General features: G+C 45.2%; 1 protein-coding gene across 3 annotated transcripts in view; it reads left to right on the top strand.

Annotated features, from left to right (window-relative positions):
• The window catches only part of NUP107 (nucleoporin 107), a 40,099-nt gene extending 15,031 nt beyond the window's left edge, over positions 1-25,068 (top strand). For all 3 annotated transcript variants that reach the window (XM_044280452.1, XM_044280453.1, XM_044280454.1), the window contains 21 exons: positions 375-423; positions 1,015-1,086; positions 1,725-1,813; positions 2,423-2,498; positions 3,275-3,388; positions 4,267-4,357; positions 5,004-5,080; positions 5,642-5,701; positions 7,046-7,191; positions 7,288-7,336; positions 8,083-8,152; positions 14,287-14,405; positions 15,302-15,340; positions 15,940-16,090; positions 16,241-16,353; positions 17,737-17,839; positions 19,411-19,571; positions 20,457-20,582; positions 20,716-20,829; positions 24,102-24,269; positions 24,877-25,068. In XM_044280452.1, coding sequence (XP_044136387.1) covers positions 375-423; positions 1,015-1,086; positions 1,725-1,813; positions 2,423-2,498; positions 3,275-3,388; positions 4,267-4,357; positions 5,004-5,080; positions 5,642-5,701; positions 7,046-7,191; positions 7,288-7,336; positions 8,083-8,152; positions 14,287-14,405; positions 15,302-15,340; positions 15,940-16,090; positions 16,241-16,353; positions 17,737-17,839; positions 19,411-19,571; positions 20,457-20,582; positions 20,716-20,829; positions 24,102-24,269; positions 24,877-24,984 — 2,095 coding nt within the window. In that variant the 3' untranslated portion in view covers positions 24,985-25,068. The remainder of the gene's footprint in view (positions 1-374; positions 424-1,014; positions 1,087-1,724; positions 1,814-2,422; positions 2,499-3,274; positions 3,389-4,266; positions 4,358-5,003; positions 5,081-5,641; positions 5,702-7,045; positions 7,192-7,287; positions 7,337-8,082; positions 8,153-14,286; positions 14,406-15,301; positions 15,341-15,939; positions 16,091-16,240; positions 16,354-17,736; positions 17,840-19,410; positions 19,572-20,456; positions 20,583-20,715; positions 20,830-24,101; positions 24,270-24,876) is intronic.
• Positions 25,069-26,948: the final 1,880 nt, after the last annotated feature.

The following is a 26,948-nucleotide window of genomic DNA, read 5'->3' as shown; positions in this document are numbered from 1 at the left end:
TAAAAGGGGTTGTCTGGAATTAGAAAAATATGACTGCTTGCTTCCAAAAACGTGACCACACGTGTCCACAGGTTGTGTGTGTGTGTGATTCACTGGAGTTGGGCTGCAATATCAGACACAACCCATGGGCAGGTATGGAGTTGTTTCTAGAAGAAAGCAGCCATGTTTTCTAATCCTGGACAAACCGAATGTATCTTATACAGACGAATGGTAAATCGAGTGAAAAGTAGCCTCATTATTGAAGTTTCTGCAAATGTTTTAGTGCTCTGAAACGAAATATTTAAGATAAAGTTTCCAGGCTACATGAATTATCTTTCAAAAGCCCAACAACAGCGTATCTATTGTCAATTAAATTTTCTTTCCCATTTCTTTAGAGACCGGATACAGTCTGCATTAGAAGATGAAAATATGTTTGAGATTGTGGTAAGTTTTTGTCTTATGGTGGATTTAATCCTGTAAAACAAAAAATCGGCATCTCACTGAAGTTTATTTAGTACTGAATCACTGTTTGAGAAGACTCGAAGTTTCTGAATTCCCCATAATGTCATTGCAGGGGTATGGGCATTGTGCAGGGAGCAGAAATTCTGCACTGGGTCAGAGTTCCCTTCCCTGCTTGGCCTCTAGTTCTGTTCACACACCCATAGTACAATTCTTTCTACTTGGAGCTCACTACATAATGATTGGTATTGCTACCATTTAATAATAGATCCATGTGCAGTGAACCTCAGAACGGAATCATTTACAGGGAGTGTCTCCCTAAGACCACTCCTGTCCATAAGTCGTAACAACTAATCGCTAGGGGGTTCTTAAGCAGGAAATGCGATGATTTCTGGGATAGCTTTAGTTGTTAAAGGGATTGTCTTCATGTTTGTCCCCAGGATGCATTGTAATGTAGTAGTTTATATAACAATTGCACGTAGAGACTTCTCTGCAAAGTTGTGGAACAGTTTATGTAGGTTTAATGTGTGCGCTTTTTTTTTTTCTTTTTTTCTTCTTTCTTTCCTTCTTTAACAGACACCAAATGCCAGTGAGAAAATGATTGTGGACAAACTGTTTGAGCGGGATTCACTTGTAAGACAAAGCCAGGTATGATGCAGAGTGTGTGAAGGGGTAAAATTAAATGGATTTTCCGAGATATTTTGATTATTGATGACCTATTTTCAGGATAGGTAGTCAATATCAGATCAGTGGGGGTCTGACACCAGGAACCCCCGCCAATCGGCTTGTTGAAGAGAAGGTGTGCACTGTGGTGCTCGGCCTTATCGTCAACCAGCTGAGGATAGGTCATCGATAAAAATATCTTGGAAAACCCCTTTAAATGAACAGATCAAGCTTATTGATATTTTACTTTTTTCAGTAAAAATGTGATGCTTTTAGGCCTGGGCTACACTGTGACCTTTTGTAGTGCTACTGATTGATTTGAACTATTGAGTGCTGCAGTCCTTAAAAAGGACCTTTTATGGGTCCAAAGAATATGAACTAAGTAGAAGGCTACATAGAGCGGAGCCCAGGGATCTAAGTGCACTTACTATTATTCCTGGGCGCCGCTCCGTTCGCCCGCTGTGGCCCCCGGTAATTTCTCAACATTCGGTGCAAGTAGGAGGAGAGGCCAGTGTCTCTCCTTCTCTGTGACAGCAGCACTGTCCAATCGCAGCTCAGAGCCAGGGAGGAAAAAAAACTGGAAAGTGTACAAATCTTTTCTTTTTTTTTTTTTTTCTTTTTAGTTGGTAGTAGATTGGCTGGAAAGTATTGCCAAGGATGATGTCGGTGATTTCTCTGAGAACATTGAGTTTTATGCTAAAGCAGTATACTGGTATGTAAAGAATCAAAATGGATGGTACAAGTGCGCTCTTGTTACAGTACAATGTACCTGCTGTCCTCTCTAGTGAAGTATATCTTCTGTATCAACATCTTGCATCTGTTGCATGGTTTCTTTCCTGGTGAGATGACAATAGTTAAACTTTTTAAAGGGGTTGTCCTATTAAGACAACTTATCCTGTGCATGTGGCTCCCTGTTTGAATAGAGCGGCAGCATGCGTGCATGGCCACTGCTGCATTCAGATAGAGGACCATGAGCTCCTGGTCGTACCTATGTTTTTTGTAGGGGATTATTTTATGCGACTAGTTTTTCACTTTTCCTAGAGCACACACCGAGTAGTTTTCCTTTCCTGTATCTTTTCAGGCTTATTGTGTAGGCTGGGACAGGATCAGCAGATGGCAGGGATTTAATAATGGCTGTATTGCCTTGTTGAAGACCTAAATAGAGCAGTGTAGTAAAGATGGATGAATGGAACTGATGGCATCAGTAATGTGCGTGTTTTATCTCTGTCTGGTTGTATGGCTTCTACAGGTGAATCAAGTTTTAGGCACTTGTTTCTGGTCCCGTGGCACACTACCGATGCTTTTTCTTTTTTTTTCCTAGGGAAAATACTCTACACACATTGAAACAGAAAAGTTTTTCAGTATTGGGAAGCAAGCGACCATTGGTCACAGAATTGGTATGTATAAACATTTCTTACAAGGCATGTCACACCATTGAGGATACTTTGTTTTATGTATGGAACCATCAATTTTCACAAACAATCAGCAATTTACTTTCATATTGAGGACTCCTGATCAGTTTGCTTTACCTCATCTACATGTAACAATGATGATTGTCTCCAGGATATTTTATATGTATGAAATGGTTATGAAAAAATGTACGCTGTAAGATTAACCCATTAGTACAGGGATGGCCAACCTGCGGCTCTCCAGCTGTTGCAGAACTACAACTCCCAGCATGCCCAGGCTGCCTACAGCTATCAGCCTACAGCAGGGCATGGTGGGAATTGTACTTGTACAACAGCTGGAGAGCCACAGGTTGGCCATCCCTGCATTAGTATATATATATAATTTTTTTTTACAAATAAACTTTCAGTTTAACGTTTCACTTTTAAATGAATGAAAACTTATGATATGTTATAAGTTCTTTTACGGGTTTACATCCTTGCATCACCATGAATGCAGCTTTAAAACTGGCAAAAATTGTCTCATCGGAACTGTCAATTCACATTGGATTGCATATACTGCATAGGCATACATTAGATATGATATTGCACGGCGATCTATAGCTTTTATTTCTGCTTAATCATTTTGTGGCCTAAAGCAGTTCTCTGCTGCTTGCTAGAGTTGGATGCCGCATGTCTTTCTAGTCTTACTGATTTTTATATTTTTAGCATATTTTATACTTTTACACATTGGTTATCAAATGCCATGTTATCATTATTTTTTGTAGGATCCCGATGCCCCCATAAGACAGAAACTTCCTTTGGATGATCTTGATCGTGAAGATGACATTAGACTTCTGAAGTATCTCTTCGCATTGATCAGAGCTGGCATGACTGAAGAGGTAAAATATTCAGTGAAATTTCATCGCATGTTTAGATGTTCCGATGTAAAATGCAACTTCTACTGTAACGTCTTTAAAATCCAGCAAGCCGCAGTGCAAGGATATCACTTAAAGAGGACCTTTCACTAGTTTAAAAAGTAAAAACAAACTATATCAGTGGGCAGAGCGGCGCCCAGGGGTCCCCCTGCACTTACTAGCATGTCTGGGCGCAGCTCCATTCGCCCGGTATAGGCTCCGGTGTCTGCAGCTCCTTATTTTGTACTGGGCGGAGTTTTTGTATTAGGGTTGTCCCTTGCTGCAGCGCTGGCCAATCGTAGCGCACAGCTCATAGCCTGGGAGTCCCAGGCTCGGGGCTAATCGCAGCGCATAGCTCATAGCCTGGGAGTCCGCTGCAGCGCTGGCCATTCGCAGCGCACAGCTCATAGCCTGGGACCCAGTACAACAGAGGGAGCTCCAGACACCGGAGCCTATACTGGGCGAACGGAGCGGCGCCCAGACATACTAGTAAGTGCAGGGGGACCCCTGGGCGCCGCTCTGCCCACTGATATAGTTAGTTTTTACTTTTTAAACTAGTGAAAGGTCCTCTTTAAGCACCATGCACCCTTAATCCTAGCACCATGAACATGTGCCCAGTAATGAAATGATGCCCTCACTTTTTTTCCTTGAGCAAATGCATAAATAAAAACTCTTTGTGAAGGAGTAAGTACTTGTGTAAGTGACAGGGAAAACAGAGGTGAAGTAAAACTGGTAATAGAGTGCAGCTCTGGCCATCTGGAGTTCAGTTAATAGATTTCTCTTTATGGCTCTGTTGTGCTTGCCTAGTATTTGCTGCTTTTAATGAATTAATCAGCAGTTATACCTTTCTCCTCTCGTATCAGGCACAACGGCTGTGTAAAAGATGTGGTCAAGCCTGGAGAGCAGCAACATTAGAGGGATGGAAACTTTATCATGACCCCAACATAACTAAAGGTATTATTCACTATACTGGCTCTCAAACTCTTCTAGCACTGGCAAATACTATTCTTTCTGTTATTACTTTCTGTGACTGATATACGCTCTCTAACAGACTGCATGATTTTCAGAGGGGTTGGTCTGGAAGGTTTGGGTAAGCATGTACAGCAGAAAGGTTAGAAGAGATGAAAATATTAGTATGCTGTATCTGCTTTTATAGCCTCTAAAAATATAAACCATGCTAAAGGTACTGAAATTTAAAGGGCTTCTCAAGAATTTACATATTGACTATCTGTCCTCATTAATATGAGAGCGGTGGGGTCCAACTCGTGGGACCCCCTGCTGATCAGCTGTACAAAGAGGCCTCAGTGGTCAGTAAGTGCTTAGTCCTCCTTTCCTAGACCATGTGACGTCACCGTACATTAGTCACGTGGCCTAGGTGCAGCTCAGTCCCATACAAGTGAAAGAGGTTGCAATACCAGCCGCTGTACAATGCGCTTCGGCCTCCTCGAACAGCTGATCGGCAGGGGTGCCGGGTGTCAGACCCTGGCCAGTCTGATATTGATGACCTATCCTGAGGATTGGTCATCAATATGTAAATCCCGGAGAACCCCCGTTGTTTTAATACCGCAGCTATTTTGGCATTTTTGTGTTTTTCATGTAGGTGGAGATTTGCAGCAAGTGGAGGGCAATCCATATCGCTGTGTGTGGAAAACTTGCTGCTGGCGTATGGCTGATGATGTAAGTAGTTTTACTACACTCTTTGTTAGGGCATGTGAAAAAGGCTGATTTCTATTGTTAAAGGGTCTGTCATAATTTTTTTTTTTTTTTTTTTACGTTTCTGTAAAAAAAAAATATATATTGTAAGCGGGAAATGTTAGATTTACAAGCATACAGAGAGGTACCATTCTAATTAATAGAACCCATCGCTGCACAGTTGCCTCAGCAGCTGTAACGTTCTGCGTCTTCCTATATCTGATGTTGGATCAGGTGGGAGAATGGAACTGAAGGGACACTTGAAATCAAAGTATTTTTCTGTAACAGAAATCCGTTACATTTATTCTTTTGAGTTTAAAGTTGATGGGAATACCTGAATAAAACTTCAAGATATCCATTATGATCTAATGGGTCTTTTAGGTCCCCCCTGCTCCCAGATAGAATAGCACAGTATGCTACCCTTGGAGACTGTCAAAAAGCAGGCAATTGTAATCAAAGCCTTATTTTATCTATTTGTGTTATATTCTGCATCTTACAGTGTGTCAATCTTCTTTCTCTTTCCATGTAAACTCTTTTGTATGTCAGGAGCAGTTCAGTCGATATGAAAGAGCGATTTATGCCACGCTAAGTGGAAATCTAAAGCAGGTACGGTTTTCATGTTTTGCACCATTTATGCCTTATTCACACAGTGTTTCATAAACGATTGTGAGCCGAAACCAAGAGTGGAGCCTCCACAGGGTAAGGCCTCATGCACACGACAGTATTTTTTTGCGGTCCGCAAAAAGGGGTTCCGTTGTTCCGTGATCCGTGTCCGTTTTTGTTTCCGTGCGTCTTCCTTTATTTTTGGAGGATCTCCAAACATGAAGGAAAGTTAAAAAAAAAATCTAAGTTTAGTTTGCCATGTTTAGTTTAGTTTCACGCGGGTGAAAATCTTGTGTGCATCCGTGTTTTTTCACAGACCCATTGACTTGAAGGACAGGACAGGTCATATTTTTTTCACGGACTGGAAACACGGATCACGGACGCGGATGACAAACAGTGCATTAGCAGAGTTTTCTGAAAGTCAATGGGTCCGCAGAAAATCACGGAAAACGGAACAACGGACACGGGACACAACAACGGTCGTGTGCATGAGGCCTAAGTGTATTATGGAAAGATCTGCACCTGTTCTGTCATTTGGTCCGCACCTAGTTTTGTCTCACAATAACTGATAAAAATTACTGACCAAATCACTAAGGCTACTTTCACACTAGCGTTTTCAATTCCGCTATTGAGATCTGTCATAGGATTTCAATAGCGGAAGAAAACGCTTCAGTTTTGTCCCCATTCATTGTCAATGGGAACAAAACTGAACTGAACGAAACATAATGCACCAAAATGCGTTCCGTTTGGTTGCACTCCCACCGCGGACAGAATAACGCTGCAAGAAGCATTTTTCTGTCCGCCATGTGGTGCAGAGCAAGACTGATCTGTCCTGACACACAATGACATTCCCTGACACAATAGAAAACTGATCCGTCCCCCATTGACTTTTAATGGTGTTCATGACTGATCCATGATGGCTATAGAAGACATAATACAACCGGATTCGTTCATGATGGATGCATGCGGTCGTATTATTGTAATGGAAGCGTTTTTGCAGATCCATGACGGATCCGCAAAAAATGCTAGTGTGAAAGTAGCCTAAAACTTTCAATTGGCCCTTATTGTGGACAGACTCACAGATGCTCGCTGTTTTGTTACACTAATGGTGATACAGTAGTATACTAAGTACTTTATACTTTCTCAATACCATTTTAGAAAATGCTTGTATAAAATGGAATAGTAAAAAATTGGGTTCTCATTTTTATTTATTTTTTCCCTCCCATCTGTGCTACAATTATAAAGCACTGGTAAATGCATACTTATTGTACATTACTTGTTTTATGTTATGTTCTACCTATACCGAAATACTAGTGGATATACAGACCATTTTATTCTGATCTGCAGCTCCTTCCTGTTTGTGAAACTTGGGAAGACACAGTTTGGGCACATTTCCGAGTAATGGTGGACAGTCTGGTTGAACAAGATATCCGCGCTTCTTTTATTTCCTCTACAGAAGAAGATGAATTGCCCAGAGAATACTTTGAAGCAAAGTAAGGGGACTTCTATTGCTAAGACTGCCAGACCAAACGGTGTCCTACAGGTTCTCATTGTAGTATGTAATTTTTTTTATATTTTTTTTTTTCTAGCTGGACTTTAGAGAAGGTTTTTGAGGAACTGCAGGCTACAGACAAGAAGGTAAGCCATTTAGTTCAGTTTATTATTAGGGGCAGTGTAATAAGGCTGGTCATGCATATCCAATAGCTTTTGTTGAATGTTAGTTTAGCAGACAGATATTTCACCAGATTCCACCGTAGACCTTCACAATCTGCTAGGCTGAGTGCATGTTTACTTCAGCGGGGAGAGGAGATAATTAGATGCCAGGCACCTAAAAGTGACTTCCTGCCCATGGAAATAAAGTATCGGGCATGTTGATACCCAGCAGGATTGTGCCACATATGGGGAAGAGCGATGGCATTAGTGATTGCTCCTCCCCTTCACTGAAGAGCAGGCGATTGTCGGGAAGGAACCCTTCCTTCTCACCAATCATCTGCTCAATTGAGCATTGTAAAGGGGCCTTTAGGTCTAAGGCGTTCTAGAATAAGAATATCAAAAAACTTAAATCACAGTATTTCAGTAGTTTTCTATTTTCTATTGCAATAGAAAAATATTATGCTTTTAATGTTTTAGGTTTAGGCTACCCTTTGGTCACGTGCACAGCAGGGAAGGGCTCTATTGCTGACTTCTCTAGTTTTTGCATACAAATGAAAAGCTTGTGTGCTTTTTTTGTAATAGGATGGCAGCAGTGTAATGGGCTTGTATAATATTATAAGTATGGTGGTTGGAGAAGTGTTTTTTTCTGATGTCTTTCACTCTCATGACGTTACACTGAAATGCTCCATCTATGTCCAGTAATGTAAGAGTACAATTTTTTTTCTTTTCAGAGGGTGTTGGAAGAAAATAAAGAACATTACCATATTATTCAGAAGTATATCATTCTGGGAGATGTGGATGGTAAGTTCCTTAAGCTATTTGTGTGGATATAAAAAGGAGATTTTTTGTATAACTTACCAGTTAAATCTCTTTCTCGCTCTTCCTTGGGGGACACAGACCTTGGGTATAGCTCAGCTCCCTAGGAGGCGTGACACTAAGTAAAACTGTTAAGCCCCTCCTCCATCAGCTATACCCTCAGCCTGGAGATAGAGGCTACCAGTTGCGTGTCCAAGTAGTGAAAGGATAACAACCAATAACGGAAACAACCAGCCAGCAACCCAACGGGGCGCCAGACCATAACCCTGTAACCAAACACAGAAGGGTGGGTGCTGTGTCCCCCAAGGAAGAGCGAGAAAGAGATTTAACTGGTAAGTTATACAAAAAATCTCCTTTTCTCGCCCATTTTCCTTGGGGGACACAGACCTTGGGACGTTCAAGAGCAGTCCAAGAAGGGAGGGACCACAAACCCAAGGCGGAACACCACCAGAGCATCAGGAAACCGCTGCCTGCAAAACCAGGCGGCCCAAAGCAGCATCCGCTGATGGATGCGTATGCACCCTATAGAACTTTGTGAAAGTGTGCAGAGAGGACCAAGTGGCTGCTTTGCACAACTGTTCAGCCGAGGCCCGATGCCTCAGCGCCCAGGAAGCTCCGACTGCTCTGGTGGAATGAGCAGTGACGCCGAAAGGCGGAGGTCTGCCCTTGGCTCGATAAGCCTCAGACACCGCCAGTTTAATGAAACGGGCAATAGCCACCTTGGAGACCGCCAACCCTCTGCGCGAACCCTCCGGAACCACAAACAGGGAGTCCGTGCGCCGAAAGGACCCGGTGACCTCCAAGTAAATCCTCAACGCCCTGACTACATCCAGACGGTGCAGTTCCCGTTCTCTGGGGTGGGAAGGAGAGGGACAGAGCGACGGAAGGACGATGTCCTCATTGATGTGAAAGGCGGAGACCACCTTTGGCAGGAAAGTCGGGGGACAGGCCGAAGCACAACCTTATCCTGGTGGAAGATCAGGAAAGGTTCGGAGCAAGAAAGAGCCGCTAACTCCGACACCCGTCGGAGAGACGTGACGGCCACAAGAAAGATGACCTTGCAGGACAGAAGGCGAAGGGAGACCTCCCGTAAAGGCTCGAAGGGGGCTGATTGGAGCGCCGAGAGCACCACATTCAGGTCCCAGGAAGGAACTGGAGGGCGGTACGGCGGAACAGAGTGAGCCACCCCTTGTAAGAAGGTCTTAATTGGCCCTAGAGGGGCCAGGGGACGCTGGAGAAGAATAGACAGCGCCGAAATCTGACCCTTCAGAGAACTGAGGCACAGCCCCAGGTCCAGACCCGACTGGAGGAAGGACAGGATTGTGGGAAGAGAAAACCGGAGAGGTGGGATGCTCCGGGACTCACAGAACCCCAGATAGGACCTCCAAACCCGATAGTAGATCCTAGAGGATACGGGCTTACGAGCCCGGATCATGGTGCGGACTACGTCCGCGGAGAAACCCCGTCGCGTTAAGACGGCGGTCTCAATAGCCACGCCGTCAAACGTAGCGAGCCTAAATGCTCGTGGAAGATCGGTCCCTGAGAGAGAAGGTCTTCCCTGGAGGGCAGTGGCCACGGTGCGTCTGCCAACAGCAACATTAGGTCGGCGTACCAAGACCGGCGGGGCCAATCCGGGGCGATTAGAATCGCGGGGACGCCCTCTGCCGCGATCCTCCGAAGAACCCGTGGCAGGAGGGGAAAAGGAGGAAAGACGTACAGAAGGGAGAATTCGCGCCACGGAAGGACGAGCGCGTCGGCGCCGTATGCCTTCGGGTCCCGTGCCCTGGCCAGGTATAGGGGGACCTTGTGGTTGAATTTGGAGGCCATGAGGTCCACGTCGGGGCGACCCCAGCGAAGACAAAGGGCTTCGAACACCTCTGGGTGCAGGGACCATTCTCCCGGGTCGATGGTGGACCGGCTGAGGAAATCCGCCGCCCAGTTGTCCACCCCCGGGATGTAAATCGCAGATAAGGCCGGCTCGTGCGTCTCCGCCCAGAGGAGAATGAGGGTCACCTCTTGCATCGCTGCAGCGCTGCCTCCCTGATGGTTTATGTATGCCACAGCCGTGGCATTGTCCGATTGGATCCGAACAGGGTGGCCCCTCAGCAGATGGGTCCAGTGTCTGAGGGACAGAAGAATCGCCCTCAGTTCCAGAATATTGATTGGAAGTCTGGACTCCGATAGAGACCAAACGCCCTGGACGGACCGGGGAGGGAAAACCCCCCACCCCCCCCACCCCCGTAAGCTGGCATCTGTGGTAATCACCAGCCAGTTCAGTGGAAGGAAGGACTTCCCCCTTAGAGGGATATGCAACCACCAGCCGAGGGAAGCCCGAGCCAGGGGAGGCAGAAGAAAGGTCCTGTCCAGACTCCTCGGTGATTTGTCCCAGGCCGACAGAATTGCCCTCTGAAAGGTGCGGGATCGGAATTGTGCGAACGGCACCGCTTCGAAACAGGCAACCATCTTTCCCAACAACCGCATGCTGGATCTGAGGGAAGGGCGGTGATGACGGAGGAGACTGCGAACCGACCCGCGAAGGGCCAGACGCTTGTCCGACGGAAGGCGGACCTCCGCCAACTCTGTATCCAGGAGCATCCCCAGGAAGATCAGCCGTCTGGAGGGGGTAAGGGAAGATTTGGGGTGGTTGATAATCCAACCGAACCGCGTCAGGGTCTCCAGAGTGAGTTCCACACTGCGGGATGTCTGAGAGAAGGAGGGTGCCTTGACCAGGATGTCGTCCAAGTATGGGAGAAGAAAAACACTTCTTGAACGTAGAAGGGCCAAGACAGGGGCCAGGACCTTGGTGAACACTCGAGGAGCCGTCGCCAGACCAAAGGGAAGGGCGACGAATTGGAAGTGATCGTCCCCCACCGCGAAGCGCAGGAAGCGGTGATGACATGGAGCAACCGGAACGTGGAGGTATGCATCCTGAATGTCGATTGAGGCCATGAAATCCCCTCTTTCCAGGGAGGCCACTGCGGACCTGAGAGACTCCATCCGGAATCTCTGCAGTCGGAGAAAACGGTTCAGGCGTTTTAGGTCCAAGATCGGACGCACTGAGCCTTCCTTCTTGGGAACCACAAAGAGGTTCGAGTAGAACCCCCTGAACCTTTCCGTCGGAGGCACGGGGGCGACGACACCCTTGTCCATTAGAGAGTGAATGGCCGCGAAGAAGGCGGCCACTCGTACGGGATCTCGCGGAGGACGGGATCGGAAGAAACGGTCTGGCGGAATGGACGCAAATTCGATTTTGTATCCGCAAGATACAATCTCGAGCGCCCATGCGTCTGAGATGTGGGCCCGCCATACGTTCCTGAATAGGAGAAGGCGGCCCCCCACCCGGGTGGGTGGGGGCGCACCTTCAGGCAGAGGGCTGCTGGCCTGTGGGAGCCCGTGCAGGCTGGGACTTGCGCCAGGTAGGTTGCGTCCGAAAAAACGGCTTCTTGCGTCTATCCTGGGCTGGGCCAGAGGAAGAAGAACTGGCCGCGGGTCTAGACCCGGTGGGCTTGCGAAAGGACCGAAAACGGGACGAACCAGCGCGACCACGGGGGGCGCCCATTGGCCTGGACTGGGGGAGGTGAGTACTCTTCCCACCCGTGGCCTCTGATATAAGTTCGTCCAGACGGGTTCCGAACAGGCGGGAACCCGTGAATGGTAGGCCGGCCAAAGAGCGTTTGGAAGCGGCGTCCGCCGCCCAAACCTTCAGCCAGAGTTCCCTCCTGACAGAAACTGCCAGGGCAGAGGAACGGGCAATGAGGGCACCCGCATCAAGGGAGGCCTCACAGACGAATTTTCCGGCCTGAACAATTAGTTGGGCTAAGGAACGGAGGTCCTGAACAGGGACGACCGACCCTAACTCCCGTTCCAGTTGCAAACCCCATTCAGAGACCGCTTTGCCAACCCAGGCGGAGGCAAAGACCGGTCTAAGGGCCGAACCAGAGGCAGTAAATATGGCCTTGGAGAGGGATTCCGTACGACGGTCCTCAACAGACTGGAGGGAAGATCCGTCCTGTACAGGAATAGTAGTGCTTTTGGACAGGCGAGCCACGGGAGGATCAACCTTAGGCGGGGATGTCCACGTGGTCACAGAATCCGCTGGAAAGGGATAACAAATGTCCAGCTTTTTGGGTGTAATAAAGCGGACGTTAGGCCGAGTCCAAGCCTTGGATACCACAGAAGAAAAATCAGCGTGTATGGGAAAAACCTTGGAGGCCTGTTTGGGGCGGAGAAAGGACACGCCGGCCTGTTCAGAGCTGGGGGGGTCATCGTGTAGCTGAAAGGTATCACGGATGCTAGTGACAAGATGCCCCACCGCGGACGGCAATTTGGACGGAAGCTCTGAGTCCATGTCCACGTCCGAATCCGCCAGTTCTCCCTCAGAAAGCGTATCCCTTTGAGAGGATAGACTTGACTGAGCTCGCACGCATGGCGGAGAGAGCGAAGCATCTGGAGAAGATGTGCGCTCAACCCTTGAACGTTTCTGAGTATGCCGGGCCCTGGAAGATTCGCTGGGAGGCAGGGAACCAGTGGGGGCGGCAGAAACGGTAGTCCCAGCGGGTGCGACAGGGATTGTGGCAGCCTGCGGGAGAGGCGGTCTATCCACGAGACGGCCCACTACGTGTGTAAGGCTTTCCACCGCCTGAGACAGAGACCTAGCCCAGTCAGGGGGTTCAGAGGCACCGGGGGGCGCAGCGGGAAGCGGGCCCTGCACCGGGGCCTGACATGCAAGGCAATGCGGCTCAGATTGCCCACGCGGAAAAAGTTCCTTACAGGCGGTACAGGCATGGTACCAGGGTTTGGGGGCACCTGTGGGATCTGACATGCTGAAGTGTGGTTGTACTCTAATATAGAGACCACAAAGGGTTATAGCAGCTATGACCAGGAGGGTTAGGAGAGGGTTAACTGTCCTACCAGTGCCTCAGAAGAACGTCAGGAGATGGCCCAGATCAGCAGCAGCAGAGAAGCAATGAACAGCAGTGAGCAGCAGAGAGCAGCAGAGAGCGCCCACAGAAGCCGAGCGATGTACACAGGAGGTTAGAGTCCCCCACCGTGTCCCAGCTTCCTGTCAGGAGTGAGGAAGCGCGGGAAACCTCAGCAGAAAGCGCGGGGAACAAGCTCCGCCCCCTCCAGCGCTTGAAATGTCTCCTGTGAAGGAGAACGTAGCTCCGCCCCCAAAATGACGCGCGCGTAAGCCCCGCCCCCTGCCGGGACCGCTAAGCCCCGCCCCCCGGTCTCGGCGGGAAGGGGGAGAGAGAGAAGAGAAAAAATGGAGTCAGCCCCGAATGAGGGGGGGGGGGGGGGGGGGGAGAAAGATAGCAGCGTGGGGGGGAACGGCGTGGGGGTGCTGAGGATGCTGCTGTGCTGCATTGTCCTGCAGATGAGCGCTCAGAATGAGCGACCACGGGTGCCCCCCTTACCCAGAGGGGTAGATGCTGCAGATAGGGACGGGGTATGGGCTGGAATAGCCATCTCACCGTCCGACGTCTTCACCCTCAGTCCTTTCCAGCAGGGTCGCCCCTTCAGCCACTGGCACCGCAGTGGCAGGAAGCTGGAAGAGGGGCTTGGCGTGCGGGCGACCCCCTAGCTGGCGGGATGTAGGGGAGCCATTGCTGCCCAGATCCTCCTATTGCTTCTGTGGGGGAGGCAGCAGTGCAGATAAGTTGGCACTGGCGCAGCTCAACCCCGGGAGAGCAGAGAGGTCTAATGCGTCTCTGGTATCCCTAGGAAAAAATAAAATAACAAAATTAGAAGAAAAAGTAAAAATAACAAGGAGAAAACAGCCCTGCAGTAGCAGGGAGTGTCTTGCCTCCTTGGACACTAAGCTAAAACTGGTAGCCTCTATCTCCAGGCTGAGGGTATAGCTGATGGAGGAGGGGCTTAACAGTTTTACTTAGTGTCACGCCTCCTAGGGAGCTGAGCTATACCCAAGGTCTGTGTCCCCCAAGGAAAATGGGCGAGAAAGTATTTTATACACTTAGTGGTCAGTTTATGCTCCAGTGCCTTCACATCAGACGTCAGCATTATTTTAAGATTAAACACTCTTTATACAATAATCCCTCTGCAGGATAAACTGGCCACAAAAGTGTGCAAACTAGATGATGTTTCCTTTGAAATTTTAGGTTTAATGGATGAGCTCAGTGAATGGTTGTCAAAAGGAAAAAATCTGCTCCTTGGTCACCTACTGCGTTTCTTGACACACCTCATATTGTTCTTCCGAACTCTAGGACTGCAAACCAAGGTAGTGTTTTGATCAGAAATATGTTGTGGAATAATGTACAGCACAGTTTGACTCTGCCTGCAGTCGCCAATCCTTCAGGTGTTGATGGATTTAGGTCATTCACTTGAGTACTTGAGAAAGGGGTTGTCCAGCCTTTTAGTAAGTGACTTCAATGAAAGTAGCACTGTTGTGTGCACTGCAAGCTCCCTCTACTACAGTGTTGACAGTGCTGTGTAGCTCCAGCGCCTACTTCCAGCAATGGAGCAACACTGGACCGCTGATCTGCAGGTGTGCTGGGTATCTATCTTCTGAGACTTGCTAAACCCTGCACAATGACTGCATGGACTAGACTTTGATGTAGACTTTTTATTTCTATAGGACATTTTAATGATTAAAGCGTTTTTCTGGTATGATCATATTGATGACCTATCCTCAGGATAGGTAATCAATATGACTTTAGCAGGGGTCTGACTCCCAGGACTCACCAGAGCGCCATGGTCACCTTGCTGCTTACCCAGCACAGTGCTGTGCTTGGTATCGCAGCTTAGGCCATTCACTTGAATGGAACTGAGCTCCACCTAGGCCATGTGACCAATGAACATGACATCACATAGCCTTGCAAGAGGTCTAAGCGCTCACCAGAGGCCACGGCTTCTTAATACAGCTGATCGGGAGGGATCCAGAAAGCCAGACCCCATGATCTCATATTGATGTCCTCTATTGAGAATAGGTCATCATATGATAATCTTGGAAAGCCCCTTTGTTTTGTCAGCTACTGCACACAAGGTTGTGCAAGTGGGTATCTTTGAAGTTTCCCCATGTAACTTTTCACCAGAACGTCAAATGTGTGTTTCTATTCTAGTTATATTATCTGTTTCAATTTCTACAACTAATGAGTTTTCAAACTCATTTTTTAGGAGGAAGTGTCAGTGGAGTTGCTAAAGACTTACATACAGGTACACAGATTTTTAGTTATTTTTGTGTTTCTCTTTCCATTATTTCTAGTACTAGATGTTTCCTCAGACATGTTCTTATTTTACCACCTCAGCTGCAATTACCAAATATATTTGCTGGTTTAACCACAAAATTGCTTACAGATTTATTATTGGATAAGTGGAACACAGTGAATATTAGAGCACTGAAAGCCAGTATATAAATTTATCGACAAAATCCTACTGACCTGCAGAATAACTTAAATCATTTTTTTTTTAGTTGTGTTTTTTTTTTTTTTTTTTTTTTTTAAACGCCATGAAAATGAAACCCATACAATAATGGCGGAATTGCACAAAAGGGCATCCTCCTGTTCCAAAAAGGCAACAGCATTCTTTAGTTACTTCAGTGGATCTCTTGATTGACCAAGCATGTGGGCATGTCCATTTGATGAATTAAGAGATTTATTGATTTTATTGAGAAATTCTCCACCTTCTCCCCTTGCACATTTAATACATTTTGGTGTAAGTTATAGTATAGATGGTTACCCCCAGTACTAATTTGCTCTGAACTATATTTTATTCAGAAGTTTTCACTTATTAAACACTGTCTTCTTTTACTTTAGAAACTTGTCAATGAGAAGCAAGTTAGTTTGATTGCGTTCTACGTCAGCCACCTTCCACAAAAACTGGGCATCGATCAGTATGCTGCATTTCTGGAAAATGTGACTGAACCAGAACAGCGTCATCAGTGTCTGGAGCTTGCAAAGGAAGCAGGTTATTACACGCACATTTTACATAATATCCTCCCATAAAATTGGGAAATTGATGGATGAGAATTGCACTTTGCCAGTAGAACCTTTAGTCTATTCCACCAAGCTGTTCACTTTCTTTTGTGGTGAACGTATATGACTTATTTGTCTCTAGGTTTGGACGTTGCAACAATAACTAAGAGTGTGGTGGAAAACACACGAAGGAAAAATGTAGGCGAATTTGCTCATCATGACTTGACACCAGCTCTGGATTCTGGCACCAATGAGGTAATAATATAACAATAGTTTATTCCACTACTACATTGATCTCAAAGAAATTATCATTAGTGATCTGCCAGCTATCTGCTCATGCCTGTTTCAGTAAACCCTTTAAAATAACAAAACTCTTATTAGAGTTCTGCATTGTGATGTTCCTCTGTTATTCATCCTAGAAAGTCATGAATAAATTGACTGAATTTTACCATTTCCTACATAGTCCATTATTAGGCTACTTTCACACTTGCGTTCGGAGCGGATCCGTCTGATATCTGCACAGACGGATCCGCTCCTATAATGCAAACGATGGTATCCATTCAGAACAGATCCATCTGCGTTATATTTCAGAAAAAAGTCTAAGTCTAATTGTTAGTCAGATGGATCCATCCAGACTTTACATTGAAAGTCAATGGGGGACGGATCCGTTTGAAATTGCACCATATTGTGTCAACGTCAAACGGATTCGTCCCCATTGACTTACGTTGTAAGTCTGGACGGATCCGTTTGGCTCCGCACGGCCAGGTGGACACGAGCCTTCAAACGGAACTCACAAGCAGAACCCCGAACGCAAGTGTGAAAGTAGCCTTGCATATATATATTTTCGTGCCATACTTACCATAGAAAATATACTGGTGCTGATGCCATGCTCATATGAATGTGATATTCTGGTCAAATACATTTTGTACAAAATCATTTGTGCCTGTCTGCCAAGGGCAAGGCAATCTCTTTAGGACAGAAATCTGCGCTAAATACTACCTCTTTTGATGCTAGATTGGCCTCCATTAAATTCGGGGAATGCAGGTGCAGCTGCTGTTGGCAGCACTGATTAGGTGTCCGGCTATGTAGGGACACAACCCATCTGGAAACACCCAGTTATCAATTCATACATTTCCAAGAGGAATAATTGAAAAACAGCACCACACAGTTCTAAGTAAAGTTGTAAGTAAACTGCACCAGAACTGTTGATGTATGGGCAATACAATGATTTAGTAAAACTGGCAGGTTAGAAATGGTGACGAGCACTCTGCTTTGTAGGTGAATGTTCATATAGCATTATAGAAAGAAAGAAAGAAAGAAATCCTTGATCTAGATTACAGCTGCCTCTTTATCAACCGTCGTCTAGTAAAATTCCTCAGTGAATACTGGTCAGCAGTTCACCACATAAATAACGTAAAAAAATAAAGCAGTGTGTGATATGGATTTCCTCCTCCTTTCACAGTACAGGAGACTGCATCACAGTTTTGTGACCAATGTTTTGATGGGTGATGCTGATGTATAGATACAGGTGCAGCAAACTTTAAATTGAGCCATTAAACAACAAAAACCCATTTGAAAAAATATCACAGTAGTTTATAAATCCAAATGCCAAGTATTGAGCATGTTTTTCTCAAACAGGAAGACAAAGCAAAGATTGATGTGATAGACTGGCTGGTTTTCGATCCTGCACAAAGGGCTGAAGCTCTTAAGCAAAGCAATGCTATCATGCGGACATTTCTGGGTATGTTTTTAGTAATTTTTTTTTTTAATGTTTTCATGTGTTGCTGCTAGCACTTACAAAAAATGTATGTTGCCTTGCATGTACATGGGCCATATGAGCCTGCCAATACAATAAATTGTATGTCGCTTATTCAAAATTGGTGTGTCTTCTAGAACTATGTGATTTGGGCATTGTTGGGATGAAATCAAGGGTAGTGATCTTGAGAGCAAGTATTATGGTAATGGTTTCTTTCTGACTGTAAGGGTTCATTCAGAAGTCCATAGTGCATTGCAGATCCGCAATATACCCGGCCGTCACCCCCATAGAAATGCCTATTCTTGTCCGCAATTGCGGACAAGAATAGGACATGTTCTATTTTTTTCCGGCGCCGTGGAACGGAAGATCGGGGGTGCGCTCCGTAAACGCGGATTCGGAGAGCACATAATGTGCTCTCCGCATCCATTCTCTCCCCATAGAGAATGAATGTGTCCTAACCCGTTCCGCAAAATTGCTGGATGGACGCGAACCCATTTGCGGATGTGTGAAAGGAGCCTAAGTAGAACATGCCTAGATTATCCAGAGTTGCCAGGTTTTTGTAGCAACTAGAAAATGAGCCCAGGCTTTACTATGTGAGATTGGTGACTGGAAGGTATCGGAGGCTGCAGAAAAAGCACTCGGCGCCTGTCATAGTGTAACTGCTTTTTGCTCCTTCTGCATAATTTCTGTCAGAAAAGGCTGATGCAGGAATTTACGTACAGCAGCCATCAATAGGACCTGGCTCTGCAGTGTCTTGGTGCCAGACCTATCTTTTGGAGCGGACTCCTAAGACCCGGCTATGATGTATCCTGATAAGAGATAAACCAGTTATGAGGAAGCCCTCTCTACCCAGAAATGCTATGTATGGTCTAGGACAGACAACTTTTTGTGAATAGGAGAGCAGTTAGAATAATCTGCACTGAGAATCCTTAAAACAGGAAACTAATCAAATAGCTCATTAGGGGGTGAACTACACTCCCAAGTAGTTGGGATATTCCTATCTTGGATATGGGGGTCATATCGCTAGGATATTCCCGTAGTGTCTCATAGGTGTGGGTCCCACTGCTGGAACCCGTACCTATACTTGGAACGGAGCCTGCAAAGTCCCAGATGGTGCACCGTGCATGAGTGGCCACCGTCCATTAATTCCTAAGGGAGCGACAAAAAATAGCCGAGCTGGCACGTTTGGCTATTTTCGGAAGTCCCTTTAAAATTTAATAGGAAGCACACCACGCAAATGCAGCCACCACTCCACTTCTGTGAGGACTGATGGAAATAGACAAGCGCGCTACATGGCTATTTTCAGAGCTTTCATGGGAATGAATCAAGGGTGCCACGCAAGTGCGATGTAATGTCCAGGACTTTGTGGGCTCTGTTCTAAGTACAGGTGCTGGTCGCAGAGGTGGGACCCGCACCTATCAGGCTTATACATACATATCCTAGCAATATGCCCCCGTGTCCGAGATGGCACAACCCCTTTAAGTATTTTAGAAATGTAATGTATTCTGTGTTCAAATTCTGTATAATACAGTCTGTATTTTACATACATTATTTAGCCTCAAAGAAGCATGAAGCTGCAAAAGATGTGTTTGCTAAAATACCCCAGGATTCGATAGCTGAGATCTATTCTCAATGGGAAGAGCAAGGGATGGACAGTGCTTTACCAGCTGAGGATGACAATGCTATCCGGGAGCATCTGTGTATAAGAGCCTACCTGGTGAGAACTGGGTATTATTTATGTACCAAAACTCAAAATGTATTAACCCTCTCCATACATCCATTGCAAGGGTGTATTCACAAATCCACATAGTTCTATCAGGGTTTTGTAAAAAGTCAAGAATAAAGTCTTATCTTGAATGGGCTTAGGCTATGTGCATACCACAAGGATGAATAATATGGCTATGTGCATCAGCCCTCACTGTGAAAGGGTAGGAAAAGTTTGACATGGGTGGAAAACAATATACATTAGCGTATTGTTGCCCAAACCTGTGAATGATCTAACTTGGATGGGAAGCTCTCAACTGTCATGATGTCTGGGTGAGAATAGTTGGGCAAATAGAATGTTTTTGTCTGATCCTTTTGTTCTCCTGGGAGAGAATGCGTCTGGCAGCGGCTTCCTCCTCACACCCCATTGACAATACATTCATGCTTGGCCCAAACTGTATGGGGGAGTTGGTCAACTGCTATTGAAAGTTTTTATAGGCACAGTTGAAGTTAATCTTATTAACCTGTAAAACTATTTAGAAGGTACATCCTTTGTGTGGAGAAATGGAAATCATTGTAGGAAATCTACAGCTTGTTTTGGGGTTTGTTTTTCCTTCCTTGCAGCAAAAAATGCCAATATATGTTAGACCTCATGCACAGGGCCGCTGTGCCCGTGAGGAATGAGAATGTTTTGGCATGTTGAAATCCAGTGCCCAACCCTTAGTTCCCGACATCTGCCACTGGGGAGAATTGGCGGACAACTCGGTACCCAATTGATGGTCTGCCAAAGTCAGTGGATTTAACCAGCATTCGTCTGGGTTGTATGGGCACCTATATTCTGAGTGGTTAAACTTGATAGAGGTGACAGCTAAGTAACTACACCATTTCTGTTCTACAGGAGGCACATGAAGCATTCAATGAGTGGTTCAAGCATATCAATTCTCCACCGCAGAAACCAGGACTAGTTGAACATGCTTCCTTTACAGAGAAAGTGGCTTTTGAGCACAAGGAAAAGAAGTATGAGGCAAGTATTGCCTGCCGTACAGATTGATGTAGAAAGTAAAGTTCATCACCTTGAGAGAAAGCAGTGTTGATGGTAAAATAGGAGCATCCACATGGTGAGTCTTATTAGAAATAACCTAGATTTCTTTTTTTAGATGGACTATAGTACCTGGAAGAATCATCTGGATATGCTAACAGTTGATGTCAAAGAGAAAATTTACAATGTTTTGCTGTTTGTTGATGGAGGCTGGATGGTGGACGTAAGAGATGTAAGTCATCCTTCTTGCACTCAAATGTCGGGATATGTGTGAAATTTGTGTCCATAATGTCATCACGTTTGTGGATAGATGAGTTGCACATGAAAATTACAAGATCAGCTTTACAGACACTCAACATCCCACTTGTTCATCTCATCACAGATGTGGATGTTTCTATGAATTCAATTTCTTTGTATTTTACGCTTACACTTTTTCTGGGACACTTTTCAAGTCATGGCCTCATTTATCTAAAGCAGTGGTGCCCAACCATTTTTCGTCTGAGGGCTGCACTAGACATGGTATAAATTTTGCGGGCCAGAACCAGGTAGCTTTGCCAGAAAGAAATGCAAACACTGTGAGGGGGCACGTGTGAGCATTGCTACTGTGAAGGGGCAAATTTCTGGGCATTTTTTCTGTGAAGAGGCACATCTGGGCATTTTTACTGTAGAGGGGGGCATCTGGGTGTTTTTACCATGAAAGGGGCACATGTGAGAATTACCCCTATAAAGGGGGCACATGAGAGCATTACACCTGTAAAGGGACCCACTCTCTACTGCCAGCCATAGCACAGACTACCCCTATCAGCGTCACAATTCCAACCAAGACCAATGAACAACACTCATGTCTTGGCCTTCCCAAACAACAACAAGGAGGGGTGCGCTTCTTACCCCTCAAAGGCATCTACTGCTGGACCCCCTGCCACATGGACACCACTAGCCCTTCAGGATATACAGTCAGGTCCATAAATATTGTGACATCGACACAATTCTAACATTTTTGGCTCTCTACACCACCACAATGGATTTGAAATGAAACTAACAAGATGTGCTTTAACTGCAGACTGTCAGCTTTAATTTGAGGGTATTTACATCCAAATCAGGTGAACGGTGTAGGAATTACAACAGTTTGCATATGTGCATCCCACTTGTTAAGGGACCAAAAGTAATGGGACAGAATAATAATCCTAAATCAAACTTTCACTTTTTATTACTTGGTTGCAAATCCTTTGCAGTCAATTACAGCCTGAAGTCTGGAACATGTAGACATCACCAGATGCTGGGTTTCATCCCTGGTGATGCTCTGCCAGGCCTCTACTGCAACTGTCTTCAGTTCCTGATTGTTCTTGGGGCATTTTTCAATCAGTTTTGTCTTCAGGAAGTGAAATGCATGCTCAATCGGATTCAGGTCAGGTGATTGACTTGGCCATTGCATAACATTCCACTTCTTTCCCTTAAAAAACTCTTTGGTTGCTTTTGCAGTATGCTTTGGGTCATTGTCCATCTGCACTGTGAAGCGCCGGCCAGTGAGTTCTGAAGCATTTGGCTGAATATGAGCAGATAATAATGCCCGAAACACTTCAGAATTCATCCTGCTGCTTTTGTCAGCAGTCACATCATCAATAAATACAAGAGAACCAGTTCCATTGGCAGCCATATGTGCCCACGCCATGACACTATCACCACCATACCTAACTGATGAGGTAGTATGCTTAGGATCATGAGCAGTTCCTTTCCTTCTACACACTCTTCTCATCACTCTGGTACAAGTTGATCTTGGTCTCATCTGTCCATAGGATGTTGTTGCAGAACTGTGAAGGCTTTTTTAGATGTCGTTTGGCAAACTCTAATCTGGCCTTCCTGTTTTTGAGGCTCACCAATGGTTTACATCTTGTGGTAAACCCTGTGTATTCACTCTGGTGAAGTCTTCTCTTGATTGTTGACTGTGACACACATACACCTACCTTCTGGAGAGTGTTCTTGATCTGGCCAACTGTTGTGAAGGGTGTTTTCTTCACCAGGGAAAGAATTCTTCGGTCATCCACCACAGTTGTTTTCCGTGGTCTTCCGGGTCTTTCGGTGTTGCTGAGCTCACCGGTGCGTTCCAGTTGTTTTGGCCATGCCTAATGTTTTTGCTAGTCTCTCTGATGGGTTTGTTTCGTTTTTTCAGCCTAATGATGGCTTGCTTCACTGATAGTGACAGCTCTTTGGATCTCATCTTGAGAGTTGACAGCAACAGATTCCAAATGCAAATAGTACACTTGAAATTAACTCTGGACCTTTTATCTGCTCATTGTAATTGGGATAATGAGGGAATAACACACACCTGGCCATGGAACCAGCTGAGAAACCAATTGTCCCATTACTTTTTGTCCCTTAACAAGTGTGAGGCACATATGCAAACTTGTAATTCCTACACCGTTCACCTGATTTGGATGTAAATACCCTCAAATTAAAGCTGACAGTCTGCAGTTAAAGCACATCTAGTTTGTTCGTTTCATTTCAAATCCATTGTGATGGTGTATAGAGCCAAAAATGTTACAATTGGGTTGATGTCCCAATATTTATGGACTTGACTGTATACCAACTCTCCTCACTAAGGTACCAGCCACACTTATAGGGGACCGTTCTCCTGAAACCACACTGCTCACACACAGACCACTGTCGCCTGTGCCCGCCATTAAGCAGTAAGGTGTTCAGCCCTTCCTTCCTCCCCACGTAGCGGTGCACAAATCCAGACAGAGCACTGCCGTTACAAACAACTACTGGGCCACGCGAATGACAGAAACTCATTGCACTTAAATTTGTTCCGTGAGTTGCCTTGATGTTTAGAATGGAGATTCAAAACTGCGCCACAGCAGCCACCCAGGCGTGTCGCTTCTTCTCCCCCTTCCACTGTGCGCAAGCTCCACCTCCGGTTATTGCACGGGCCGCATGACACGGCTTTGCGGGCCAAATCTGGCCCGCAGGCCGTAGATTGGGCATCACTGATCTAAAGTAAGAGTACATCCACATGAAAATTACCGTGGATATTGCGAGGAATAGGAGTTACATGCAAATTGTGGCTCAGATTGCACCCTTTGCACAGTATAAAATATAGCATTGAAATACCTAGAATAGCCGTCTCTTGTGAACGTACCCTTGGGGCTCCAGCACACAGCCATAGTTTTTGTCCTAACCCATTCATCTCAATGGGGCTGCAAAAGATGCGGACAGCACACCCATAAGTCCGTTCAAACTCCCCGCAAACAAATAGAACATGACCTATTCTTGTTTTGCAGACAAGAATAGGCATTTCTACAGGAGTAAAAAAAATGGCAGCATCCACTCGACCAGGATCCGTGTTTTGCAGACTGCAAAACAATTACAGCCATGGGGGGAGTATAGATACGGTGCTTGCGTATTTAGGTGATTAGATATTTATTACAAGAGCGTGCATAAAAGTATCCATAAATAATTCTTCTGCATGATTTTGTGTGTATATTAAAATGCTGAAATGTGACCTAGGATGTGGAAGAAGATCCTGAGCGTAAACACCAGATGGAACTGCTCCGGAGTCTCTGTTTGCCCACGATGTGTTTTTTGCTGCACACAGTACTACATAATACAGAACAATACCAGGATTGCCTCCGCCTGGCTGATGTAATCTCATCTGAAAATCAGAAGCTATATAAGGTAAGTTGTGCCAGTTATTAACGGTTAAGCCTCACATTGCAGGTTTGGCCAGCATCAGTATGTTGAAGCCAAAATCAGGAGCGGTTGCAAACAAAAGTATGAATGTGTCCCTTAGGGCCTATTCACATAACTGAATATTTCTGTCTGCATCTGTTCCACAATTTTGCAGATCGGATGTGGACCAATTCATTTCAACAGGGGCTGCAAAAGATGCGGACAGCACACAGTGTGCTGTCCATAGCCATATGCCTGTTCTGTAGGCCTGCAAAAAAAAGATAGAAAGTGTGCAGTACTTGCCCATATTTGTGGACAAGAATAGGTATTTCTATCATGGAGGAGGATGTTCCATTCTACAGAAGGCACACGGCCAGTGCTGGTCCACAAAAACTTGTACGGTCGTGTCAATCCGCCATTGTGTTTGCCCTGGGTTCAGCATCTTCTCCTGGTTTTGGCTTACAAATAGCGATGCAGAATGTTGGCCAGATCTGTAATGTGTGAATGAGGCCTACCTCTAGCAAATATTTTGTTTAAAAGGTGACTCTACTTGGAATATGCACACATTATACATTTTTGATTGTCTATGTATACCTTTTCTTTGCCTCTACAGGTGTTCTCCAAGACAGAACTAAAGAAACTATTGCGAAAACTAAGAGAATCATCGCTAATGTTGTTGGATTTACAGCTCGATCCTTTGGGTTATGAAAATCAACCCTGAAGTCACTTGAGAAACTGGTTATCTGGTATCCTAATAGTTTGTAATTTTTTTGTACTAAAAACAATAAATATAATTTTCTTTGTACTTGGCATTCCATACACGTTTCTCAAACATGTGCAACTTGGCAAAAAGATTAGGAAGTCTAATCTACTGTGTTCGGTAGGGGAGCCATACATTTTACTAAGGGTGCGCTACATGCAAATATAGTGACTTGCCATGGGTGCAGCAACCACTTTCTGTGGAGTTTTCTTCTGAGCTCTGATGCTGTCTAGTCATAGCTGAACTGTATCATAGGTTTTGTGACATTTGGCTTCTCACAAGACCAACTGTGTGTATAGTTAATTTACAGCATCACTGCACAGAGGGGTCACTATCTTACCTCCCTAATCTACTCTGCACAACTACACATAAGGCCTCTTGCACATGAACGTATTCGTCCCGTGGCCGTTTTGCAGGCCGCAATACACGGGGCACCAGCCTGTGTGCATTCCGCATCACAGTTGTGGACCTATTCATTTGAACGGGTCCGCAAATCTGGAGATCTGGAACGGAACCCCAACAGAAGCACTACAGAGTGCTTCCGTGGGGTTCCGTTCCATGCTTCTGCTCTGCAAAAAAATAGAACTTGTTCTATCTTTTTGCGAAACGGGCGGATCACAGACCCATTCAAGCAAATTGCGGTCCCCAATGCACGGAACAAATACGTTTGTGTGCAAGAGGCCTAAGAGAACACTATTTCAAATTAAATGAATTAGCAGGCACTCGCCATCTGCATTTCATGCATAAATCACATTTATTTATAAGGATAATTGTAATAAAATATCTGATGTACAATTGGTAAAATCACATAATATAAAACAAACGATTAAAAAAATTGCAATTAAACATATACTTTTGGCATAAAATTTGGACCCTTATGACAGATTGCAGAAAGTCATGTGGCGACACTAATGGTAAGTCTTGGTAGTATACACATAGACGATAAACACACTTAGATTTGTTTAATATGGTATTCAGCCATCTGGGTGTGTTGTACCTTTGTTGACAATATCCTGTGAGTCAGTCCACTGTTGGATTAGATTGTCTCTACTCACAAGAGACTGGGTTTCGCTTACTGCAGGGGCGTCCCTCCTGCAGTACAGCTATTCACCCGAGCCGAGAGCTTTTTCCTTCCTTCGTTGTATACTGTTTGCGCTCAACAGTATACAACTGAGGAAGGAAAAAGCTCTCTGCTGCAGTAAGCGAAACCCAGTCTCTTGTGAGTAGAGACAATCCAATATCTCACAAAATCGTATAAATAATTTGCATTAATTATTCGAGTGATACAAAGTATCGATCATATCTATTGTCTGTATGTAAACATCGATCAAAAATCAGTCAGCCACATCACTCAGTCACTTTATTCAAGTGTCTCATCCAATGACATAGTAGCTAATAACTACAAGAATACACAAAGATACCATCACAATAGTGGACTGACTCACAGGATATTGTCAACAAAAGTACAACACACCCGGATGGCTGAACACCATATTAACAAATCTAAGTGTGACCACTGATGCACCACGTCTGTGTATACTACCAATACTGGACTTGCCATTAGTGTCGCCGCATGGACTTTCTGCAATCTATTTTTATATGTCATAAGGTCCAAATTTTATGCCAAAAGTATATGTTTAATTGCAAGATTTTTATCGTATGTTTTATATTATGTGATTTTACCAATTGTACGTCAGATATTTTATTACAATTATCCTTATAAATAAGTGATTTATGTATGAAATGCAGATGGGGAGTGCCTGCTAATTAATTTTATTAGCAAACTACGAAGTGAATAGGTGAACCACTCATAGCAGAGCACCATTGCCATAGTGTTGAGAGAGGTGAGCCACTATATATCCAAGTATAACTATTGTTCAAATGAGTAGAATCACATTGCATCACCCTAGCAATGCTTGAGTCTA

This window comes from Bufo gargarizans, chromosome 2 (genome assembly GCF_014858855.1).
Source record: "Bufo gargarizans isolate SCDJY-AF-19 chromosome 2, ASM1485885v1, whole genome shotgun sequence".
Classification (NCBI taxonomy): Eukaryota; Metazoa; Chordata; class Amphibia; order Anura; family Bufonidae; genus Bufo; species Bufo gargarizans.
Note: the sequence above shows the minus strand (reverse complement) of the source record. Positions and strands in the feature narration are given on the sequence as shown.